The 26,919-nt window shown below is 39.0% G+C and overlaps 1 protein-coding gene across 2 annotated transcripts in view; it reads right to left on the reverse strand.

The window, feature by feature from the left end:
* The window catches only part of LOC114897151 (cytochrome b reductase 1), a 39,360-nt gene that overhangs the window by 1,041 nt on the left and 11,400 nt on the right, over positions 1-26,919 (reverse strand). Inside the window, exons 2-3 of one of the 2 annotated variants that reach the window (XM_029225880.1) lie at positions 15,877-16,085; positions 297-451 (exon numbers count right to left, since the gene is read on the reverse strand). In XM_029225880.1, the coding sequence (XP_029081713.1) occupies positions 297-451; positions 15,877-16,085 (364 nt within the window). The remainder of the gene's footprint in view (positions 1-296; positions 452-15,876; positions 16,086-26,919) is intronic. The other variant, XM_029225881.1, reaches the window with a different exon arrangement.

Here is a 26,919-nt window from a genome sequence, read left to right on the forward strand (position 1 = left end):
TGTAGGTATATCATAATTACAGTTAAAATAAAAACATACACATCAAAACGACTGAAAGGGCATGCATAACTTCAATAGTTGTTTTGTAAGAGTAGTACAATTTGTTGGACTGTTTGGCTTTTCTTCCAAGCATTATTAATGTTATATCACATGTATAATATAATACGTTTTTTAAAATATTTAAATTTTTTATTTTCAACATTTAAAAATTTTTGTTACATTTATATTTGTCCAATGAACAAGTATTTAACATTTTGTAGCTTAAGAATTGCAATTAGGAAAACTATGCAACTTACAGGGCAAAAATCAGTTTCTCTGTCACTCCCATAAGTACTGTTGCAATCACTGTTCCAAAGACGAGAAGTCCAGAATAAACATGTATGGGCATGAGAAGTGCTCGGAGAGAAAGTGGAGCCCAAGGAAGCAGAAAGACAAAAAAACCTAGGAGAAGCTAAACGTCAAAAAGTACAAAAGTTATCAATTAATTGTAAGTTTTAACTGATTTTAAAATTATTATAGAAGCAATATGTACAAAACGAGAAAACACTTCATATAGAACCAAGGGCATAAAATGAAGTTTCCCCATTCCAGTTCCACTCACTCTCTCGAGTATCCTTCCAGAAAATTTCTATGACTAAACAAGCGTGTGTGTGCACACATGTGTGTTTAAAGAGAGAGTAAGTCAGACATAGAAAACAAACTTATGGTTACCAAAGGGATGAAATAGGAGGTTGGGATTAAAATATACACACTACTGTATAAACAGCACAGATAAACAACAAGGACCTACTGTATAGCACAGGGAACTATACTCAATACCTTGTAATAACCTATAATGGAAAAGAATCTAAAAAAGAATATATATATGTGTATGTATGTGTATATATATATAGTGTGTGTGTATATATACATACATATATATATATATAAAACTGAATCACCTTGCTGTACACCTGAAACTAACACATTGTAAATCAACTATATTTCAATAAAATTTTTTAAAAAAGAGAGAGAGGGGAACAGTTTTTTAAAGTACAAGTGGGATTTTACTATACATATTTGTTCTGCATATTGCTTTTTTCCCTGAATAGTGTATCTTGGAGATCTTTTCATATCGATGCATGTATCTAGTTTATTCTTTTTAATGGCTGACATTCTAAGACTGTAACAAATTATTCAGTTCCCCATTAATGGACATTTCTGTTTCTAGTTTTTTGCTATCATTAACAAGGCTACAGTGAACATTCTGATACTTATTTGCTTTTTATCAATTTCCTTAAGGTTGCCAAGTAGGAAGGGAAGTAAAAGATTTTTAAGTCACTAAATCCAAATACAATAGAACACATTTATTCAGTTCAACCTAAAAAACTATGTGGAAAAAACCTGGCAATTTTGTTTTATGAGGAAGAAATGAGTTCTGCAGAAAATTCTCTCCATTTCCTTGATAATTAAATCCCTAGTGGGATACTTCTCTGCAGAGAAGACAACAAGATTATTATGTAAACTAAAGTCTGTTAATGCTTTCACAGTTTTGTTTTGTTGCCCCAGACCCCTGCCCATTAAGTAATCTCTTCTCCTCCAGAAAATAAAGATGACTCAGTGACCATTGAGTTACTGAGTTTAAAGGGACTTCTTTTTCAGGTATCTCTTTGGTATCTACCACTCTAACAAAACAACTATGAGAATGAGGAGAAACACTAGCGTCACTGTTCATTTTTCCTGATTGATATCAAAGGACTAACGGGGGACAGAGAGGAATGAAGGCAGAAGGGGTGTGATGCCCTAAAACACATTTAGAATCAGATTAAAGGCAACAGTAATGAATGGAAAGTAACTGAAAATGCATGCAATAGGCTGGTTTGCATATTTTATTGTCCATTAATACCACAGATGCCTGAGTATATTAGAAATGGTTCAGAGAGTCCCCCTTGGTGGTTCAGTGTTCCTAATTCTCCTTCAGTGATCTTTAGTGATTCTTTTAGTATCAAAGGGTAAGCATCCTGATGTACAGGTTGTGCTTTCTATACAAAAATGGGACTCAGGTGAGTGACTGTCAAGGATTTAGCACAAATACATTTCTACGAGTAAGTCACCATATCTTTTCTATGACTTATCCATGTAAATATATATATTTTTCCATATTCCTGTTATCCTGCCTTTCTATTCCTAAGATTCTTATTGTTTTGAATGATTCTTACTGTTTTCTCTTATTTCTTTCAGGATTTATCATGTGTGTCTCTTGTAATCCCATAAAGCTTAATGATCTAAGTAGATGGGACACCAGAAATTTGCGTACAGGACCCCAGGACGATTTAACTCTCCTAAATCTTGCTTTCCCCATGAAAACACTTTTTTTTCAACAAGAGAAAATTACTTTTAAAAGGAAAGGAAAAAATTACAGAACACTTAACTTTGATTAAAAGTGTTCCAAATTATGCAAATGTATAATAGCTTATAAAAAGTTAAAATTTATATTAATCATTCTTTATTTCCTTTTAACCATCTTAGCCTTACTATCTTACAAGTAATAGGGCAACTTAAATCCTAGTGGACTGAATATTACAAAATCCTTAAGTCCCTTTAAGTCAGTGTTTCTTGAAATGTTGTTCATAGAAGACCTGTAACAGAAACTCGTAAGGTGTTTATTTAAAGAGATCCCTGTGCCACATCCAAATCTGCTAAATCAGAATTTCTGGAAGTAGGGTTTAGGAATATGCATTTTGATGGAATGCCAGGGTGATTCTTGCTACATGTTGCAGTCTGAAGACCACTGCTTTTGATTCGCTCAAGTTATTTCAGAGATATGGGTTAAGTGTATTCTGGAAAATCCCTAAAAGTGAAGGCAGTAGACTGCTACCTTCAGTCTACAAACACTTATTAAGTGCAAACGAAGTGCTCCAGAGTTTAGGAACCATCACCTACAGAAAACTGCTCTTCACCACTATGGAGTTCTTAGGAGAGGTAAAGAAAAGTAAAATCTCATTTAAAAAGTTATTATTTAGATATGAAAGTGAAGATGTAGTATGATTCTAATTATGCTTAAAATTTTTTCTTAACTATATATTCATGGGCATAATAAGAGCCTAAAGGAAATAAACCAAAATATAATGATATCTCTAGATTATGGCATTATCAGTGATTTGAGGATTTTTCTTTCCATTTTTCTGATTTTATAAAATTTTAAATAAATGTATATTACTTTTATAATTAGAAATATACAATGAAAGTTTACTTTTAAAGTTCCTGTGTTAGATATCTGGGCTTTTCTCAGTTAATTATTATTGTCCTTTAAAGATACAAATGTATTTTACTATGCCAGTTTTATCTCACTTTATGAAACAAATGAGTTTTTTAAAAAAAGATATGTGTAAACTTTTAGACATAATAAAAGCTTTTATTTGCAAAAGTCATTAATGAGACGAGGAAACATCTGCTTAGCTAGCTTTTGTATTAGGTATGATTTGCTTTTTTTTAAGGGTACAGGTGGATTTAATGTGAATCAAGTGATTTACAGATTATTATATGGAGGCTCCTCCCAGCTCCTCTTCATTTTTCTGCTATTGTATATATAGCCAGCAGAGATTCAACCAACTGCTGATGGAAAAGTTTTTTTTTTTTTTTTTGGTACGCGGGCCTCTCACTGCCGCGGCCTCTCCCATCGCGGAGCACAGGCTCCAGACGGCAGGCCCAGCGGCCATGGCTCAACGGACCAGCCGCTCCGCGGCACGTGGGATCCTCCCACACCGGGGCACGAACCCGTGTCCCCCGCATCGGCAGGCAGACTCTCAACCACTGCGCCACCAGGGAAGCCCTGATGGAAAATATTTTTTTAAATTTCCAGAAAGTTCCAAAAAGCAAAATTTGAATTTGCCAGGCAATTTTTTACATAGCATTTACATTGTATTAGGTATTACAAGTAACCTAGAGATGATTTAAAGTATACAGGAGGATATGCATGGGTTATATGCAAATACTACACCATTTTTTTTTTTTATAAATTTATTTATTTATTTTTGGCTGCATTGGGTCTTTGTTGCTGCGCACGGGCTTTCTCTAGTTGTGGCGAGCGGGGGCTACTCTTCGTTGCAGTATGCAGGCGTCTCATTGTGGTGGCTTCTCTTGCTACAGAGCACAGGCTCTAGGTGCGTGGGCTTCAGCAGTTGTGGCACACGGTCTCTAGAGTGCAGGCTCAGCAGTTGTGGTGCATGGGCTTAGTTGCTCCACAGCATGTGGGATCTTCTTGGACCAGGGCTTGAACCCGTGTCCCCTGCACTGGCAGGCGGATTCTCAACCACTGTGCCACCAGGGAAGTCCCTACACCATTTTATATAAGGGACTTGAGCATCCACAGATTTTGGTATCCATGGGGGTCCTGGAACCAATCCCTCGCGGATACTGAAGGATAACTATATTCACTCATCCCTTCATTTAAAGCACATATTTCTGGGACATCCCTAGAGTTTCTGACTCAGTAGGTCTGGAGTGGAGCCTAAGAATCTATTTCTAACTCCCCTGGTAATGCTAATGCTGCTGTCCTAGGGAAGCTCTGTCTTTTGAGAAGCTCTGTCCTTTGAGAAGTTCTGTCTTAGGTTATTTGCAAGTTGTGTTTTTCAAACATAACGGCACGTTTTCTAGGGGTAAAAACACCTAATCAGAACCAACTAGAATATGTCCATAGTTTTTTGTAAAAAGAAATGACAGACATTCAAATTAAAGTCTCCTGTCAATATCCTACATTTTCTTGCTGCACTGTCTTTTATCAAGTCCACCTGGCAATACCTCAACCTGGCTCAGACATCTTCAGGACTACCCCTGGTATGCTAGGTCCCACTGGAGTAAATCATGCAGTCAAGGGGACTAGCATCGCTATAAATTCATGGTTATGATGCTCATGGCTATAAGCACTTCAGTGCTGCTCAACAATCCTTCTACTGTATGATTTATCAACTGGTCCTCCATGTTTCTCCCAGACACAAACCTCTGGCTCTCTTGTGTGCCTCCCCACTATTGGCAGATGATCCTACTACCACCTCATGGGAAAACAGAGGCAACTTCAGAGAAGAGCCTTATTTTTCTGCCACCAAACAAAACAAACCAAAAAACCATCCCAAGCGAACAATTCCTTTCCTTCTTCAGTTGCAGTGGAGTTGGTGTCCTCCAATTTTCCAGCAGTCTCCACAACCTACTTCTTGAAGACATAGCTATAAATTATTGCATCTCTCCAGTATTCACTACCTTTCCTTCTCTATGGTGCTATCCAGTGAGCATTTTAACATGCCCAAGCTTCTCCCAACAAAATGAAGTAAAAAAGAAAGCACCCAAGCACCTGACTTGACTCTTGTCTCTGACCAGTTACCAACCTCTCTTTCGCTTCCCCTTCTTACCCAAACCTCTTTATTGAGTTGTCTCTATTTTCTCACTGTAAACAAAGGAGGAAAAAAGAGAATTTTGCTCAATACCCAATTCTATAAGGATTAACCTGCTGCAGTCACTGACCAACAGACAGAGGAAAGGAAGACATAAACAGGATGCTCTGTTCTTTGGACAAATAGGCCCCTTAGATAGTTAGATGTACATCTCAAGAAGAATTCCAATAAGCTCAGACTCTTGCATCTTCCCATACATTAGAAAAACACTAAAGTCATAAACTTGAGATATCTGTCCTTTGGGACTAGCAGTAATCTTTTACCAAGATGTTACTTGACTGCATGTATTCCCAAGCCCCAAATCACATATATACTTACTGGCTTCTCTCCTACCTCTTTGGAGCAGTTTACTCAGAGCTACGGAGTGATTGTCTCCCACACTATAGTCCTCAGCAAGACCCTGAATAAAACTTAAACTCACAGCTCTTCTGTTGTGCATTTTCTTTCAGTCAACATCACCTTCTATTTCCTGTTCAATTTACTGAAATCTGGCTTCTGCCCACCAAGGAAACTGCTCTCCAGGGTCATCAGTGACTTCCAGATCACTAAATCCAATGGATAGTTTTTAGACCTTATTTTCCTTGACTTCTCAGTAGCATCTGGCACTCCTAAAGCCCTCTCCTCCCCCACTAATGTTCCCTTTCTCATCCCACCCCCACTTTTTCAAGCCTGAAAGTGACTCTCTCTCATCCCCTGTATCACTGACTTTCCAAATCTCATTAATTCTACCTCCTAAATATCTTTAGGAACTATACACTTTGCTAACTGCTATTGCTACTCCTCCAGGCCACCATCATTTCTCATCAGAACCTTTGTAAACATCTTCAACCTAGTCTCCCTAAATTTACCCCTGTCCAGCCTCCAATTCATCTTCCATACCCCATTCCAGGCAGCTCAAACTCCTTCTGGTTTCTCAAATAAAGCAAATTTTTACCCATATACTAATCCATTCATAGAATACTCTTTCCACTTTGACCACAGACCTCATGACTCCAGTTCTTGATCTGACTTCCTTTATTCTCTATACCATATGAGAGCTCTGCTAGAACACTCCACACCCATCCAATCTACCAAATACTCAATGACCTATCTTCCCCTGTAAGCTTCATGAGGGCAGAGAGCATGTCTCTTTGGGCCCATGCATGTCTTGTGGAACAGTGTATGCCCCATAACTTAGACAGGTATCTGACGCATAGCAGGTATTTAACTCTGTTGAATAAATGGATGGATTTAGGAATAAAATTTCAATGACATAAAATGCATATTCTCAACCATGAAGGTGTCTATGATCTAGAGTTGAAATGAAAAATGCCATCTTCAGGTCATAAAGGAGCCTACCACAAGACTTACACTTCTAAAAACAACAGCTTACTTGTGTCATTCCAGTATGCTAAGCCCTAGGCTGAGCCTTTCCATGCATTATTTGTCTTTGGTTCTTATGATGTTGTGAAGGATGTATGAAAATCTTAATTTCTAGGTGAGCAAACTAAGTCCAAAAAAGTTCAATAACATGTCCAAGGTCACAAATTACAAATGAATGAAACTGATTCAAACTGAGGTCTTCCTGAGTCCAAGTCCTGTGTTCTTAAATACTACCAGCTCTCTGGATCTGAGCAAGGAAGAAGCCAGGGACCACATTTTCTGCTAAACAAAAGTCAGAAAGTTGTGACATGACATTTCTGAGAAGCCTAGTTAGCACACAAATAAAACAACCGGAGATAAGAATCTGAATATTTCAGAGGGCAAAAGAGAATCTTGAAACAATTAAAAATGTTTTCAATTCACCCAAGTTTAATATTAGAAAATCTAATGATGTGATTGATTACATTAACAAATTAAAGAGGAAAAACCATATTCATCTCAACATACACAAAAAATTCTACATCCATTCATGATTTCGAAAGAAAAACAAAATGGTTTCACAAACTGGAATTAGAGGAAATGTGAAACATCTGCACTGAATAGTGAAATATTAGAAGTATTCTCTTTAAAATAAGAACAATTCAAAGATTTTTATCTCTACCTCTATTCTATACCTTGTAAATACTTCTATATACTTCAATACTTCTATACTCTTCAATTCCACTGGCTAAGACGCAGAGGAAAAGACATACGACAAAACTGGCAGTGCAGATAAGTGGCAAAGACAGGGACGAGTCAATAAATGATGCCAGGGAAAGAGTTTATCATTATGGAAAAAAATCAAGCTAGATAACAATATCACTTCATGAACTAAGTTACTTCTAAATGAATTAAGTACTTAAAGACAAAACTTTAATATTCTTAGAAAACATAAGAGAAATTAAAGTTTCCAATAATATTACTGTAATGTAACCTCTTGGCTATTTGTAGGCTTTTCTCTTAGACCAATTGCTCTCAAATATCAGTGCACCTCTGAATCACCTGTCGGGCCTATGAAAGCACACACTACTGGGCTCGCCCCCGCCCCCAACCAACCCAGACTTTCTGATCCAGGAGGTCTGGAGTAGAACCTGAGAATCTCGTTTGTTTTGACCTCAGGGTAGGGAAGGATTTCATACACAAGGCATCAAAACAAAAAATAATAACCTTAAAGGAAAAGATGATTAATTCATTTCATTAAAATTGAGAATTCCTGGGCTTCCCTGGTGGCGCAGTTGTTGAGAGTCCGCCTGCCGATGCAGGGGACACGGGTTCGGGCCCCGGTCCGGATGGATCCCGCATGCCACGGAGCGGCTGGGCCTGTGAGCCATGGCCGCTGAGCCTGTGCGTCCGGAGCCTGTGCTCCGCAACGGGAGAGGCCACAACAGTGAGAGGCCCGCGCAAAAAAAAAAAAAAAAAAAAAAAAAATTGAGAAATCCTATTTGTCAAAAAGTACTAACAAAAGAGAAAATACAAGTTTCAAAAGCTTGAAGATATATGCAATACATATAAATGAAAAGGAATTTGACACAGAACACCTATAAATCTTTAAGAAAAAGGAAAACAAACTCATTTTTGAAATGGACAAAAGACATGAACAGGTATTTTTTTAGAGGTGAACCATAAGCAATCAGTGAAATAAACAATAAAACCACAAGAAGACACCCTTTTATACCCACTAGTTTGGCAATATTTTAAGTTTGAAGAGGATGCATGTTGGCAAGGATGTGCCATATGGGAACTCTTATTTGCTGCTGGCAGGAACATACTTGGGTCATCCACTTTGGCAAACAAGTTGATGTTACTCTTTTAGACTGAGTATATAACTGCAGTCCTAAGTATACCGCCAGAGAAACCTTTGCATATGAGGACCAAGAGGTGTGTATATGAATGTTCAGTGCAGCATTGTTTGTAACAGAAAACAATTGAAAATTGCCCAAATGTCTAATAGCAGGAGAATAGATAAGTAAATGTATGGCGTATTTATACAGTGGAATACAAAAGTAAAAATGAAGGGCTTCCCTGGTGGCACAGTGGTTAAGAATCCGCCTGCCAATGCAGGGGACATGGGTTCAAGCCCTGGTCCAGGAAGATCCCACATGCCACAGAGCAACTAAGCCCGTGTGCCACCACTACTGATCCCAGGTGCCGCAACTACTGAAGCCTGCGTGCCTAGAGCCCGTGCTCCACAACAAGAGAAGCCACCGCCATGAGAAACCTGTGCACCGTGACAAAGAGTAACCCCTACTCACCACGCACAGCAACGAAGAACCAGAGCAGCCAAAAATAAATGAATTTTAAAAAAAATTCTTGGAGGAAAAAAAACAAGTAAAAATGAATAAACTACACCTAGAGGAATCAATATAGTTGAATCAGTAGAAAGAAAAAAAAAGTTGTAATTGAACACATTTGATACTGCTTTTTAAAAAGTAAAAAATAAAAACTAAACATATTGTTTGGGAATTTACAGTATGTGGTAAAATTATAAAGAAAAACAGGAATGAGAAAAAAACTTCTGGAGAATGGTTACCTCCAGGGGTTGGGATAGGTAGAAAGATGTGGGATCAAGTTGGGGGTGAGGAGGTGTTCTATGTTTTCTAAATTAAGTTGGACGGTGGAATCATGAGAGTTAACTTTATTATGATTCATAACTTCTACATACACACAATGGTTTGTTATTTTTTTAGAAATCCCCCAGAGGCTAGATCTCACAAGTAGAAAAAATACCTACAACTTAAAATGCTTTGCAATTCATAGACAAACACAAGGAAGGGTGAAGACTTTTCAGCTTGTATTGGTTGTATTGCTTTGTTGCTAGCCCCCTTTCTTTCCTCCTTTTTAAAAAAATATTTATTTATCTATTTATTTTCGGCTGTGTTGGGTCTTTGTTGCTGCGCACGGTCTTTCTCTAGTTGTGGTGAGCAGGGGCTACTCTTCGTTGTGGTGAGTGAGCTTCTTATTGCGGTGGCTTCGTTTGTTGCGGAGCACAGGCTCTAGGCGTTGCGGGCCTCAGTAATTGTGGCACGTGGGCTCAGTAGTGTAGGCTCTAGAGCGCAGGCTCAGTAGTTGTGGTGCACAGGCTTAGTTGCTCCCCGGCATGTGCGATCTTCCTGGACTAGGGATGGAACCCGTGTCCCCTGCATTGGCAGGCAGATTCTTAACAACTGCGCCACCAGGGAAGTCCCTGATTTCACTCTTGATCAGTAGACATAGTTACGTTCTTTGTAACAGCTGTATAATATTCAACATGGATTTACCACAAATTATTTAGCCATTCCCTTGTTGATGGACATTTAGGTTGCTTCCCGTTTCCTGCAAACATTGCTGCACTAAAAATCCTTCTTAGAGTTCCTTTTGTGACAGTGTTTTATTTCCACTCTCCCCAAATGTGGGATCACTATGTTAAAGAGTAAGTATATATATATATATATATATATATATATATATATATATATATATATATATATACTTTAAATTTTTACTGGAGTATGGTTGATTTACAATGTTGTGTAAGAGTAGGTATATTTTTTTTAAAAAATAATAGATATTAACAAACTACTTCCCTAATTCGGTGGCAATTCACTTTCCCACCAGCAGGGCAGAAGTTCATCCTTACCTCACATCTATGATAGCAATGGATATCACTATTGTTGTTCTGTCAGTCTCATGGGAGAAAATGTTATTTTATTGTTGTTTTAACTTACATTTCCCTAACTTCTTAGTGAGGTTGGACATTTTATCATATGCTCATTGGTGATTTAATTCTTCTTTGAACTGCCTGTTCAACTCTTTTGTTCATTGCTCTATTAGGTTGACTTTTTATTATTAATTTTTAGGAGTTGTTTTGTATATTAAACACATTAACCCTTAACACATGACATAATTATTCCCCATATCTCCTTGTGCAGTTCCTGCTGACTTGAATATCTTTTGTCACATATACAGTCAGCCCTCCATAGCCACGGGCTCAGCATACATAAATTCCACCAACCACAGATCAAAAATATTCCAAAAAAACAAATTCCGGAAAGTTCCAAAAAGCAAAATTTGAATTGGCCGCAGACCAGCAACTATTTATATAGGATTTACATTGTATTTACAGAGCATTTACATTGTATTAGGTATTGTAAGTAATCTAGAGATGATTTAAAGTATATGGGAGGATGTGTGCAGGTTACATGCAAATACTACACCATTTTATACAAGAAACTTGAGCATCCTTGGATTTTGGTGTCCGAGGGGGTCCTGGAAACAATCCCCCAAAGATACTGAGAAATGACTATAATTAAAAAAAAATTTTATGTAGTCATAAATGTCTTTCTTTTCCTTTATGGTTTTTAGATTTCTTGTCAACCTTATGGCCTCCCCTACCTCAATATTATACAGATTATATGCTTCTTAATTTTCTTTTTCTCTTTTCACTGATTTTGGATTTTTTATACTCATACCTTTAATCTACTGTATCTGGAATTTTTTTTTCTTTTGTGTGATGTACAGAGTCTTTTTGTTTGTTTGGTTTTTTCCAAATGGATAGCCAATTATGAAGGTAACATTGATTAAATAAGCATTCTTTCCCTGGTAAATTGAAATACCATAGTGTCATAGAAAAAGTTCTTATACACACTTGGGCTGTTTCTGTCCTCTTTGTTCTTGCCATGGATATATTTTGTTTATTCCTGTGTGAATACCTTGTTTTGAATAAAGCAGGTCTCCCTTCTCCAAAATTTTCTTGGTTATCCTTGGATACTTGTTCTTCTGCATAAAGTTTAAAACTCCCATTGGGTTTAAAATCAGAATTATATTAACTATAAATATTAGTTGAAGAGGGAAGGATATTTCTATATTAATTTTTCTCTTTCAGTAACATGGTATCCTTCTATTCATACCATGTTTTCTGTTTTTCAATAAGTTTTTATAGTATTCTACTATAAGATTTACAGGATTCTACTTCTTATTCTAAATGGTCATTTCTAGTATGGGCAAAAGTTATTGGATTCTGCATGGCTATCTTATATCCAGATACCTTTCCAAATTCTCTCATTATTTTAGCTATCTCTTGTGTTTCTAGACATGTATTATATGATCTGCAAACAGGAAAAAAGTCACAAATTTTCTATTATTTATACAGATTTTTTTCATTATCTTATGCATTAGCTAAAACCTCTAAAACAAAGTTGAATGACAAAGGTACCAAGCATCAATGTCTTATTTATTTAATGGAAATGTCTTCAGTATTTCACAGTTTAAGCTGATGTTCGCTGTTTGATATTGGTAAAGGTGTTTATCATCAGAGCTGCCACCTTAGATATGAAGTATGGAGTGCACAATGGGGCAACATCTGAGAGGAGTTTGTTTTCTCCCAGTGTACTGGATCAGTTTAAAGTATCTGTTCCTTGTAGGTCAAAGGTATAAAACAATCTGGACCTGATGTCTTTTTTAGTGATAGATTTCAAATGATCTTACCAGTTGCTTATAATGTTATTGGTCTGTTTAGGTTTTCTAGTTCCTCTTGGGTCAAATTTGGTAGTTTATATTTGGCAAGAAAACAATCCTTTTTTCTTTCTTTAAGATTTTCAAGAATATTACCATATATTAATAATTTAATAAACTGTCCTAATTTTAAAATATTATTTATATCTATGACTATATTTCTTTCTTATTCTTAATGTTGTATATTGTGCTTTTTTTCAATCAGATTTGCAGTGGTTTATCTATTTTATTCTACTTGTTTTAAAGAACCAGCTTTTCATTTTATTTGTAATTTCTTCTATTTTTAATTTATGGTTGTGATAGGCTAAATCATGCCGCCTCCCAAAGATGTCCACAACTTAATCCCTGCAAGCTATGAATACGTTATGTTACATGGCAAAAGATGCCTCGCTGATGTAATTAAGGTTATGGATTTTCTGATTGGGAGAAAACCCTGGATTATCTGGGCAGCCCAATCTAATTACATGAACCCTTTCAAAAACAGAGAACTTTGGCTGGAGGAAGAAGAGATGAAGAGGAGAAAGAAGAAGTCAGAGAGATTCCAAGCCAGTGAGACAGAGGGGGCCATGTGCAAGGAACAGAGAGAGGAGCTAAGGACAACCCTCAGCCCACAGTCAGTGAGGGTATGGGGACCTCAGTCTTACAACCGCAAGGAACTAGATTTTGCCAACAACCTAAATTAGCTTGGGAGGTGATTCTACCCCAGAGTCTTTCCATAAGAGCCCAGGCCAGCTAACACCTTGATTTTGACCTTGTGAGACCCTGAGCAGAGAAACCAGCCAAGCCAATCTGGACTTCTGATGTAGAGAAACTGTGAGGTAATATATTTGGGTTGTTTTAAGCCACTACGTTTGTGGTAAATTGTTATGGCAACAATAGAAAACTAATACAACTATTCACGGATTTTTTTTTTTTTTTTTTGGTGTTTACTTTTCCTTGTATATTTTGCTGTTCTCTTTTAGTTTCTTTTTTTTTCTCCTGGTTTTATTGAGATATAATTGAACTTCAGTTTAAGTGAATACTCCATTTACATATTTTAAGTTTTTCTTTCAATAAATAAAGGCATTTAAGCCTATATTCCTCTGAGAACCATTTTATCTAAGACCCATATATTTTCCAATAAATATTCTCTTTTTTGCTAATTCCTAGATATTTCTTAATCTTATATATTAAGATATAGAGCACGGTATAAATTGGTTTTTAGAAATTCCAGATTAAAAGGTATATCTAGTATAGGAAACTTTTTTTTTTAGCTTTAAAAGCTTTTATTGTTATACAGAAATGCATGTGTATTTAGAAGATACAAAAAGTGAAAAGAAAAATAATCAACTGGAATCCAGCCACCTAGAGATCATTTCTGTTAACATTCTGATGCATATCTTTCCAGATGTTCAGAGAATGCCTTGGCATATAACTAACGCACTAAAGGCATTTTATCTAATTCATTTTAACTACTGTACTCAGAACCATAAATCCTCTCACAGGCAAGCTACATAAAGTTTTGGGTAGTCTCCATTCTGTTCCTCAGAAATATGGCCGTCCACTGAGGATGATCAAACACGGGCTGAGTAATGGTGGGGATGTTGTGGAAACAGCAGGACCATGTGGGGAGAGCTCAGGATTGGAAAGACCAGCGCCTGAGTCCCAGCTCTGCCTCCTGCTGTGTAACCTGTGCGTCCTCAGCATCTGTAAAGACTATCTCACTTGAAGGACTACGTGAGGTAAGCAGAATGCCTCACACTGCGCTCTGGCTCTAATATCCTGCATTCTGGTGTGGCACAAAGGAGGTGAGGCAAAGGGAGGGGAACAAACCGCTGAAAGCAGAACAGAAAGCTAGGAAAGTCCTGAAGAGATGCTAGTAGACCAAGGGGGTCCCCAAAGCAACTGGCAGCATCTCAATGGCCCCTGCTCTTGCCATCCTACTCTCTGAAGGGAGAGGGTCCACCAGCTGGCAGCAGAGGAGGACGCTGTCTCCCAGATGAGAACACTGAGGGAAAATCAACTTTGAGGGCAGGAGATCTGGGCTAGGCTCAGCCACCCAATTTGAGATATTCTCCTTGTTCCTTCTTGATCAGTAAGATCATGTTTGATACAGGGTTCTCCCTATGCTCCCCTTCTGTCTGGCACCTTTCAATCCGCCAATCCCTACCTCCAGGCATGCTAATGCAAACTTAAATTATTAATAGTGTCCATATAAATATCAACTTTTACTTACTTAAAATTCAAAAAGGCTTAAGCCTTTAAAAACCTTACTTTAAGAAGCAGAAAAATGACAAATACATGTCTGCTAAGAGATCCTTTTTTAAAGAGGTCATACATTCATATATTCTAAAATATGCCTTGAGGTTTTATGAACTCACTCCAGTTTCTTCTCCTATATCCACAGAAAAGTAAGTTCACAATGATGTCCCAATCAGGAGTTGGATATATGTACTAAGCAAGGGAAGTGAATTGACATAGTTTGTCAAAAAAATTGACAAAGACTTTTCAACAAAATGGTTAACACCAAAAACATTAAAAATTAACCTTTACTTTTGTGATCTAGAACAGCCAAATTCCTATCTCACTCTATTAACTTACATTTAAATATAATGCTCTTAAGAGTATGTGTTTTTTGGGGACTTCCCTGGTGGTCCAGTGGTTAAGACTCGTGCTCCCAGTGCAGCGGGCCTGGGTTTGATCCCTGGTCAGGGAACTAGATCCCCCATGCCACAACTAAGAGACCGCATGCGGCAACAAAGACCTGGTACAGCCAAATAAATAAATACTTAAAAAAGAGTATGTGTTTTTAGTAAATGAAGACATTTAATAAATGAAATGAAAATAAAATAATCACTGAACCTTCAAAATCTAACAAAGACGTAAAAATTTACCTCTTTACTCTTAAAATTAAACCTAGAAAATAGAAGTGACAGAGAATGTGAGAAAGAAATCTATAGCTCTTGCCTATGCTAGTTGATCCAGCACATGGAATTTAAAGTCCAAACAATGGCAGCCTAGATATTATGAGATGGCAATTTCTCTACATACATATGTCCATATTTAAACCCTTACATTCAAGCTCATAACTGAATTCTGCAGTTCTGGTGCCCCCTCAGGGGGAAACACTTATAATGGAAACAAATGGAACAGTGACTAGTGGGAATGAGATGATTTCCAAGAAACTATGAATGAATGGAAAACATCGAAAGTATCTGAATTGTTTTACTTTTTATATCTTGTTTAGAAATACACTGAGAGGGCTTCCCTGGTGGCGCAGTGGTTGAGAGTCTGCCTGCCAATGCAGGGGACACGGGTTCGAGCCCTGGTCTGGGAAGATCCCACATGCCGTGGAGCAACTAGGCCCGTGAGCCACAATTACTGAGCCTGCGCGTCTGGAGCCTGCGCTCCACAACAAAAGAGGCAGCGATAGTGAAAGGCCCGCGCACCACGATGAAGAGTGGCCCCCGCTTGCTGCAACTAGAGAAAGCCCTCACACAGAAACAAAGGCCCAACACAGCCAAAAATAAATTAATTAATTAATTTTAAAAAAATTAAAAAGAAACACTGAGATACTGACCTGTAAGATGTAGAGAATGACAGCTGTCAGTCCAACCCAGCTGTGCAGACTATACATATTGGGGATGTTCCTGGCATTGTGGAAATCAAAAACAGCCACCAGAGAAATAATTGCAAGAATGGCAGCAACAGCGTTTAACCCTGCATGGATGGATTTCATCAGGAGCTTGCTGCATTTCCAGGTCCATGGCAGTCTGTATACGATGATGGCTAAAAAGAGACAAAAGTGGACAGAATGTAGCGGTGCTGTTTTTTTAATCAACACAAGATGAACAGTTCGACACAGTGAACATTCCCTTTTGTGAAACCCTTTTCTCATGGCTTCTGCTTCCCCCCTCTTCCCTGCCTCTCAGTGGTTCCTTGGGCTCTTTGCTGGCATCTTCTTTACTCCCAACTTATGAACGAACCTTGCTGCCTCTCAGGCTCAGTCCTAGGATTTTTTTCCTCTCTCTGCTCTCTCTCTGCGTGATCTCATTCACTCTTTCATTAAAATGCTACCTGCATGGTAGGGACTCCAAAATTCTCATCTCCAGCCCAGAACTTTCTTCTGAACTCCACACCCACATAATCCAATGGCTTCTTGACATATCCATATAGATGCCTCTCAAATATTTTAAACTCAACATGTCCAAAATGAAATTCTTAATCTTATGATCTCGTTTCTTCATATAAGTGTCTTAATTTGACAAGAAAAAGACAGACTAAACAATAGAAAAATATGTGCAAAGATTTAAATAGACAAAGTATATCCAAGAGTATATCTAAGTATTTCACAAAAGAGTATATCCAAGTGACTAATAAACATAATAAAGATATCAACTTCATTGGTCAACAGAGAAATGAGAATACCTCTACCACATATCTGAATGGCTAAATATGGAAAATACAGAGTATTGGAGAGGTTGTGAAACAATCAGAACGCTCATGTTCTGCTGATAAGAGTTTAAATGAGAACAAACACTTTGGAAAACTAGCAGCATCTACTTAAGCAAAACATATGCATACCTTATGATCTAAGTAATTCTACTCCTGAGTATATGCCCCAAAGAAGTTTGTACATAAGTTCCCCAAAAGACAAGTACGAGAATATCATTACAGCACTATTCATTGTAGCCAAAACCTGGGAACTTCCCAATGTCCATCATTAAGAGATTGAATAAATAAATTGTGATATATTCACACCATGGAATAATATACAGCAAAGAGGATGAATGAACTAAAACTAGAACTTCACCCAATGATATGGACCAACGTATAATGTCAATGCCAAGAAACCAGACATAAACAGGTATATACTGTATGATTCAATTGATATGAAGTATAACAACAGGCAACACTCATCTCTGCAGTAAGAAAAGTCAAGATATTGGTTGCCCTTGTGAGGAAGGGGTATAGCAACTGGAAAGGAATTCACGAGGGATTTCTGGGCTCCTGCTAATAATCTGATTTTCAAACTACGTGTTGGTTACATAGGTAATCACTGAGGGAAGATTCATTAAGCTATATATTTATATGTATACTTTTCTGCATGTAGATTAAACTTTAACAAAAAGATACTTAAAAAGCTTTTTTTTTTTTTTTTTTAGTGTCCTGGCTTAAGCAATAGGTTATATACCCACCTCACCCAGCATGCAATTAATTTTTTTTATTTTATTTTAACATCTTTATTGGAGAATAATTGCTTTACAATGGTATGTTAGTTTCAGCTTCACAACAAAATGAATCAGTTATATATATACATATGTTCCCATATCTCTTCCTGCTTGCATCTCCCTCCCTCCCACCCTCCCTATCCCACCCCTCCAGGCGGTCACAAAGCACGGAGCTGATCTCCCTGTGCTATGCGGCTGCTTCCCACTAGCTATCTACCTTACGTTTGGTAGTGTATATATGTCCATGCCTCTCTCTCGCTTTGTCACAGTTTACCCTTCCCCCTCCCCATAGCCTCAAGTCCATTCTCTAGTAAGTCTGTGTCTTTATTCCTGTTTCACCCCTAGGTTTTTCATGACATTTTTTTTTCTTAAATTCCATATATATGTGTTAGCATACGGTATTTGTCTCTCTCTTTCTGACTTACTTCACTCTGTATGACAGACTCTAGGTCTATCCACCTCATTACAAATAGCTCAATTTCGTTTCTTTTTATGGCTGAGTAATATTCCATTGTATATATGTGCCACATCTTCTTTATCCATTCATCTGATGATGGACACTTAGGTTGTTTCCATCTCTGGGCTATTGTAAATAGAGCTGCAATGAACATTTTAGTACATGACTCTTTTTGAATTATGGTTTTCTCAGGGTATATGCCCAGTAGTGGGATTGCTGGGTCATATACTAGTTCTATTTGTAGTTTTTTAAGGAACCTCCATACTGTTCTCCACAGTGGCTGTATCAATTTACATTCCCACCAGCAGTGTAAGAGGGTTCCCTTTTCTCCACACCCTCTCCAGCATTTATTGTTTCTAGATTTTTTGATGATGGCCATTCTGACTGGTGTGAGATGATATCTCATTGTAGTTTTGATTTGCATTTCTCTAATGATTAGTGATGTTGAACATTCTTTCATGTGTTTGTTAGCAGTCTGTATATCTTCTTTGGAGAAATGTCTATTTAGGTCTTCTGCCCATTTTTGGATTGGGTTGTTTGGTTTTTTTGATATTGAGCTGCATGAGCTGTTTGTAAATTTTGGAGATTAATCCTTTGTCAGTTGCTTCATTTGCAAATATTTTCTCCCATCTGAGGGTTGTCTTTTGGTCTTGTTTATGGTTTCCTTTGCTGCGCAAAAGCTTTTAAGTTTCATTAGGTCCCATTTGTTTATTTTTGTTTTTATTAACATTTCTCTAGGAGGTGGGTCAAAAAGGACCTTGCTATGATTTATGTTATAGAGTGTTCTGCCTATGTTTTCTTCTAAGAGTTTGATAGTTTCTGGCCTTACATTTAGGTCTTTAATCCATTTTGAGCTTATTTTTGTGTATGGTGTTAGGGAGTGATCTAATCTCATACTTTTACATGTAGCTGTCCAGTTTTCCCAGCACCACTTATTGAAGAGGCTGTCCTTTCTCCACTGTACATTCCTGCCTCCTTTATCAAAGATAAGGTGACCATATGTGCGTGGGTTTATCTCTGGGATTTCTATCCTGTTCCATTGATCTATATTTCTGTTTTTGTGCCAGTACCATACTGTCATGATTACTGTAGCTTTGTAGTATAGTCTGAAGTCAGGAAGCCTGATTCCTCCAGCTCCGCTTTTCATTCTCAAGATTGCTTTGGCTATTCGGGGTCTTTTGTGTTTCCATACAAATTGTGAAATTTTTTGTTCTAGTTCTGTGAAAAATGCCAGTGGTACTTTGATAGGGATTGCATTGAATCTGTAGATTGCTTTGGGTAGTAGAGTCATTTTCACAATGTTGATTCTTCCAATCCAAGAACATGGTATATCTCTCCATCTATTTGTATCATCTTTAATTTCTTTCATCAGTGTCTTATAATTTTCTGCATACACGTCTTTTGTCTCCTTAGGAAGGTTTATTCCTAGGCATTTTATTCTTTTTGTTGCAGTGGTAAATGGGAGTGTTTTCTTGATTTCACTTTCAGATTTTTCATCCTTAGTGTATAGGAATGCCAGAGATTTCTGTGCATTAATTTTGTATCCTGCTACTTTACAAAATTCATTGATTAGCTCTAGTAGTTTTCTGGTAGCATCTTTAGGATTCTCTATGTATAGTATCATGTCATCTGCAAAGAGTGACAGCTTTACTTCTTCTTTTCCAATTGGGATTCCTTTTATTTCCTTTTCTTCTCTGATTGCTGTGGCTAAAACTTCCAAAACTATGTTGAATAAGTGGTGAGAGTGGGCAACCTTGTCTTGTTCCTGATCTTAGTGGAAATGCTTTCAGTTTTTCACCATTGAGGACGATGTTGGCTGTGGGTTTGTCATATATGGCCTTTATTATGTTGAGGAAAGTTCCCTCTATGCCTACTTTCTGCAGGGTTTTTATCATAAATGGTGTTGAATTTTGTCAAAAGCTTTCTCTGCATCTATTGAGATGATCATATGGTTTTTCTCCTTCAACTTGTTAATATGGTGTATCACGTTGATTGATTTGCGTATATTGAAGAATCCTTGCATTCCTGGAATAAACCCCACTTGATCATGGTGTATGATCCATTTAATGTGCTGTTGGATTCTGTTTGCTAGTATTTTGTTGAGGATTTTTGCATCTATGTTCATCAGTGATATTGGCCTGTAGTTTTCTTTCTTTGTGACATCCTTGTCTGGTTTTGGTATCAGGGTGATGGTGGCCTCGTAGAATGAGTTTGGGAGTGTTCCTCCCTCTGCTATATTTTGGAAGAGTTTGAGAAGGATAGGTGTTAGCTCTTCTCTAAATGTTTGATAGAATTCGGCTGTGAAGCCATCTGGTCCTGGGCTTTTGCTTGTTGGAAGATTTTTAATCACAGTTTCAATTTCAGTGCTTGTGATTGGTCTGTTCATATTTTCTATTTCTTCCTGATTCAGTCTTGGCAGGTTGTGCCTTTCTAAGAATTTGTCCATTTCTTCCAGTTTGTCCATTTTATTGGCATAGAGTTGCTTGTAGTAATCTCTCATGATCTTTTGTATTTTTGCAGCGTCAGTTGTTACTTCTCCTTTTTCATTTCTAATTCTATTGATTTGAGTCTTCTCCCTTTTTTTCTTGATGAGTCTGGCTAATGGTTTATCAATTTTGTTTATCCTTTCAAAGAACCAGCTTTTAGTTTTATTGATCTTTGCTATCGTTTCCTTCATTTCTTTTTCATTTATTTCTGGTCTGATTTTTATGATTTCTTTCCTTCTGCTAACTTTGGGGGTTTTTTTGTTGTTCTTTCTCTAATTGCTTTAGGTGCAAGGTTAGGTTGTTTATTCGAGATGTTTCCTGTTTCTTAAGGTAGGATTGTATTGCTATAAACTTCCCTCTTAGAACTGCTTTTGCTGCATCCCATAGATTTTGAGTTGTCGTGTCTCCATTGTCATTTGTTTCTAGGTATTTTTTTATTTCCTCTTTGATTTCTTCAGTGATCACTTCGTTATTAAGTAGTGTATTGTTTAGCCTCCATGTGTTTGTATTTTTTACAGATCTTTTCCTGTAATTGATATCTAGTCTCATAGCGTTGTGGTTGGAAAAGATACTTGATACAATTTCAATTTTCTTAAATTTACCAAGGCTTGATTTGTGACCCAAGATATGATCTATCCTGAAGAATGTTCCATGAGCACTTGAGAAAAATGTGTATTCTGTTGTTTTTGGATGGAATGTCCTATAAATATTAATTAAGTCCATCTTGTTTAATGTATCATTTAAAGCTTGTGTTTCCTTATTTATTTTCATTTTGGATGATCTGTCCATGGGTGAAAGTGGGGTGTTAAAGTCCCCTACTATGAATGTGTTACTGTCAATTTCCCCTTTTATGGCTGTTAGTATTTGCCTTATGTATTGAGGTGCTCCTATGTTGGGTGCATAAATATTTACAATTGTTATATCTTCTTCTTGGATCGATCCCTTGATCATTATGTAGTGTCCTTCTTTGTCTCTTCTAATAGTCTTTATTTTAAAGTCTATTTTGTCTGATATGAGAATTGCTACTCCAGCTTTCTTTTGGTTTCCATTTGCATGAAATACCTTTTTCCATCCCCTTACTTTCAGTCTGTATGTGTCTCTAGGTCTGAAGTGGGTCTCTTGTAGACAGCAAATATATGCGTCTTGTTTTTGTATCCATTCAGCCAATCTGTGTCTTTTGGTGGGAGCATTTAGTCCATTTACATTTAAGGTAATTATCGATATGTATGTTCCCATTCCCATTTTCTTAACTGTTTTGGGTTTGTTATTGTAGGTCTTTTCCTTCTTTTGTGTTTCTTGCCTAGAGAAGTTCCTTTAGCAGTTGTTGTAGAGCTGGTTTGATGGTGCTGAACTCTCTCAGCTTTTGCTTGTCTGTAAAGGTTTTAATTTCTCCATCAAATCTGAATGAGATCCTTGCTGGGTAGAGTAATCTTGGTTGCAGGTTTTTCTCCTTCAACACTTTCAATATGTCCTGCCACTCCCTTCTGGCTTGCAGAGTTTCTGCTGAAAGATCAGCTGTTAACCTTATGGGGATTCCCTTGTGTGTTATTTGTTGTTTTTCCCTTGCTGCTTTTAATATGCTTTCTTTGTATTTAATTTTTGACAGTTTGATTAATATGTGTCTTGGCGTATTTCTCCTTGGATTTATCCTGGATGGGACTCTCTGTGCTTCCTGGACTTGATTAACTATTTCCTTTCCCATATTAGGGAAGTTTTCAACTATAATCTCTTCAAATATTTTCTCAGTCCCTTTCTTTTTCTCTTCTTCTTCTGGAACCCCTATAATTCGAATGTTGGTGTGTTTAATGTTGTCCCAGAGGTCTCTGAGACTGTCCTCAGTTCTTTTCATTCTTTTTTCTTTATTCTGCTCTGCATTAGTTATTTCCACTATTTTATCTTCCAGGTCACTTATCCGTTCTTCTGCCTCAGTTATTCTGCTATTGATCCCATCTTTCATTTCATTTATTGTGTTGTTCATCATTGTTTGTTTCATCTTTAGTTCTTCTAGGTCCTTGTTAACTGTTTCTTGCATTTTGTCTATTCTATTTCCAAGATTTTGTATCTTTACTATCATTATTCTGAATTCTTTTTCAGGTAGACTGCCTATTTCCTCTTCATTTGTTAGGTCTGGTGGGTTTTTATCTTGCTCCTTCATCTGCTGTGTGTTTTTCTGTCTTCTCATTTTGCTTATCTTACTGTGTTTGGGGTCTCCTTTTTGCAGGCTGAAGGTTCGTAGTTCCTGTTGTTTTTAGTGTCTGTCCCCAGTGGCTAAGGTTGGTTCAGTGGGTTGTGTAGGCTTCCTGGTGGAGGGTACTAGTGCCTGTGTTCTGGTGGATGAGGCTGGATCTTGTCTTTCTGGTGGGCAGGTCCACGTCTGGTGGTGTGTTTTGGGGTGTCTGTGGACTTATTATGATTTTGGGCAGCCTCTCTGCTAATTGGTGGGGTTGTGTTCCTGTCTGGCTAGTTGTTTGGCATAGGATGTCCAGCACTGTTGCTTGCTGGTCATTGAGTGAAGCTGGGTGCTGGCATTGAGATGGAGATCTCTGGGAGATTTTCGCTGTTTGATATTATGTGCAGCTGGGAGGCCTCTTGCGGACCAGTGTCCTGAAGTTGGCTCTCCCACCTCAGAGGCACAGCACTAACTCCTGGCTGCAGCACCAAGAGCCTTTCATCCACACGGCTCCTTAATTTGGAACGATTCGTTGTCTATTCACGTATTCCACAGATGCAGGGTACATCAAGCTGATTGTGGAGCTTTAATCCACTGCTTCTGAGGCTGCTGGGAGAGATTTCCCTTTCTCTTCTTTGTTCTCACAGCTCCCAGGGGCTCAGCTTTGGATTTGGCCCCGCCTCTGCGTGTAGGTCGCTGGAGGGCGTCTGTTCTTTGCTCAGACAGGAGGGGGTTAAAGGAGCCGCTGATTCGGAGGCTCCGGCTCACTCAGGCCGGGGGGAGGGAGGGGCACGGAGTGCGGGGCGAGCCTGCAGCGGCAGAGGCCAGCATGACGTTGCCAGCCTGAGGTGCGCCGTGTGTTCTCCAGGCGGAGTTGTCCCTGGATCCCGGGACCCTGGCAGTGGCGGGCTGCACAGGCTCCCCGGAAGGGGGGTGTGGATAGTGACCTGTGTTCGCACACAGGCTTCTTGGTGGCGGCAGCAGCGGCCTTAGCGTCTCATGTCTGTCTCTGGGGTCCGCACTTTTAGCCGCGGCTCGCGCCCGTCTCTGGAGCTCCTTTAAGCAGCGTTCTTAATCCCCTCTCCTCTCGCACCAGGAAATAAAGAGGGAAGTAAAAGTCTCTTGCCTCTTCGGCAGGTCCAGACTTTTCCCCGGACTCCCTCCCGGCTAGCCGCGGTGCACTAACGCCCTGCAGGCTGTGTTCACGCCGCCAACCCCAGTCCTCTTCCGGTGCTCCGACTGAAGCCGGAGCCTCAGCTCCCAGCCCCGCCCGCCCCGGCGGGTGAGCAGACAAGCCTCTCGGCTGGTGAGTGCCGGTCAGCCCTGATCCTCTGCGCTGGAATCTCCCCGCTTTGCCCTCCGCACCCCTGTTGCTGTGCTCTCCTCCGCGGCGCCGAAGCTCCCCCACTCTGCCATCCCCAGTCTCCGCCCGCGAAGGGGCTTCGTAGTGTGTGGACACTTTTCCTCCTTCACAGCTCCCTCCCGCTGGTGCAGGACCCGTCCCTATCCTTTTGTCTCTGTTTATTTTTTTCTTTTGCCCTAACCAGGTACGTGGGGGTTTCTTGCCTTTTGGGAGGTCTGAGGTCTTCTGCCAGCGTTCAGTAGGTGCTCTGTAGGAGTTGTTCCACGTGTAGATGTATTTCTGGTGTATCTGTGGGGAGGAAGGTGATCTCCGCGTCTCACAATTAATTTTTGTTCTGAAGACAATATCCTGCCCCAACCCACCCTCATTCCACTCCTTCAGTCCATGTCAGGAAAAATTTAGATATCTGGAAATATATGGCGGATTGAAAATGTTTAAAGAATACTTCCTTGGAAAATGGATTCTATTATATCAGCAGTGAATCATGTATATTTCTTAATTCCAGAAAAGAAGAAGCAGACACTGCTGCTGCCTTTTCCTTTCAAAGACATTTATAATTTGAATATATGAAACTTAATTGGATCATAAAAATGTAAGATTATCTTGTCCATTTTCAGGCAGAAACACAAAAAACCTACAAAGATAGATGTGAATTCAGCCTCTTTAGAGCTTTCAGCACAAGATGTCAATCTTCCTATTATTTGGTTCCATTCCAACACTTGACAGGCCTCACCATTAGGACAGTATTCCTTTTATGTAATACAAATTCTGAAGGACTACCACTTACTAATTTTAGTGCATATATGTCTATCTTATAAATGTTGATTGATTATATTTCCTTAAGGATATGGGAACTTTGTAGACAATCATTTCTATATTCAACAAATTTTTTCAAACCATTTAATACAACACCTTAAAAGGTACACTTTGTTTTTCTGGCCGTGCTGCACATCTTGCGGGATCCTAGTTCCTCGACCAGGGATTGAACCCTGGGCCCTGACAGTGAAAGTGCCTGAGTCCCAACCACTGGACCACCAGGGAAATCCCAAAAGGTACACTTTTAAAAGCTAGTTCAGGGAATTCCCTGGCAGTCCAGTGGTTAGGACTCAGCACTTCCACTGCCATGGCCTGGGTTCAATCACTGGTCCGGGAACTGAGATCCTGTAAGCCCTGCCACATGGCCAAAATAATTAATTAATTAATTAATTAAAAATAAAAGCTAGTTCAAGGCCCCTTCTCATCCCTACTTCATCCTCTTTGAAGGCAAAAATGTGTCTTGCTGTTTCTCCTTGTATCCCCAGAGCCTAGAACAGCCCTGGGCTCAAAATATGTATGCAGCTCCATTAGTATTTTTTTTTTAACTTATTTTGAGATACTGTAGATTTACATACAGTTGTAACAAATAATACAGAGAGATCCCATATACTCTTCACAGTTTCCCCCAGTGGTAATGTCTTACATAACTACAGTATAGTATTACATCCAGGAAACTGACGTCAATATAATCCACTAACCTTTTTCGAATTTCAGTAGTTTTATTTGTGTGTGTATGACCCTTAAGTTTTTGTTTTTGTTCTTTTTGCGGTACTAGGGCCTCACTGCTGCGGCCTGTCCCGTTGCGGAGCACAGGCTCAGGACGCGCAGGCCCAGCAGCCATGGCTCACGGGCCCAGCCGCTCCGCGGCACGTGGGACCCTCTCGGACCGGGGCACGAACCTGCGTCCCCCGCATCGGCAGGCGGACTCTCAACCACAGCGCCACCAGGGAAGCCCTAGTATTTTTTAAATAAATAAATGTAAAGCACTTTCTGCAGACTGATCAAAGTCCAGAAATCAAATTAATGTCAACTCTAACAGTGTGGTTTCCCCTCCTCATGCTTTTCCTCCTCTGATGACTCAGCGGCACACCCTATATGATCTAATGGGTTTTTTGGTTTTGGTTTGTTTTTTGCATTTTAAATTATTTTTATACTTAAAATTGTATCATGAACATTTCACATATCATTAAATTATCCTTGAAAACATGAATTTAAGGCCTGTACAATATTCTCATACATATTGGATTTTCTAGATAATAATCAATTGTATGTTGACATACAACTGACATATAGATTATTTCCAATATTTACTAACTTCAACAAAAAGTTGAAGTAAAATAAATTTCACTGTCATAATTATATGATTCTTTAGTTTTTAAGGAAAGCAAATGCCTCTTTACTCACAGACTTAGTAACCTTTTATCTACACAATCGAGTTTTTTGCAATCAATTTGTGATCAGGCAGTAGTAAAATAAAAATCTACAAAATATTAAAACCTAATAATGTGGGGCCTCCCTGGTGGTGCGGTGGTTAAGAATCTGCCTACCAATGCCGGGGACACGGGTTTGTGCCCTGGTCCAGGAAGATCCCACATGCCGCAGAACAGCTAAGCCCGTGTGCCACAACTACTGAGCCTGTGCTCTAGAGCCTGCAAGCCACAACTACTAAGTCTGAGTTCCACAACTACTGAAGCCCGCGCACCTAGAGCCCATGCTCCACAACAAGAGAAGCCACTGCCATGAGAAGCCCGCACACCGCCACAAAGAGTAGCCCCCGCTTGCCACAACTAGAGAAAGCCCACGCGCAGCAATGAAGACCCAACGCAGCCAAAAATAAATAAAATAAATAAATTTATTTAAAAAACCCCAAGGGCTTCCCTGGTGGCGCAGTGGTTGGGAGTCCACCTGCCAATGCAGGGGACACGGGTTCGTGCCCCAGTCCGGGAAGATCCCACATGCCACGGAGCGGCTGTGCCCGTTAGCCATGGCCGCTGAGCCTGCGCGCCCAGCCACTGAGCCTGCGCGTCTGGAGCCTGTTGCTCCGCAACGGGAGAGGCCCGCGTACCGCAAAAAAAAAAAAAAAAAAAAAAAAAAAAACCC

The sequence above is a fragment of the Monodon monoceros genome, unplaced genomic scaffold (assembly GCF_005190385.1).
Source record: "Monodon monoceros isolate NGI ecotype Baffin Bay Population unplaced genomic scaffold, NGI_Narwhal_1 Super_Scaffold_16, whole genome shotgun sequence".
Taxonomy (NCBI): Eukaryota; Metazoa; Chordata; class Mammalia; order Artiodactyla; family Monodontidae; genus Monodon; species Monodon monoceros.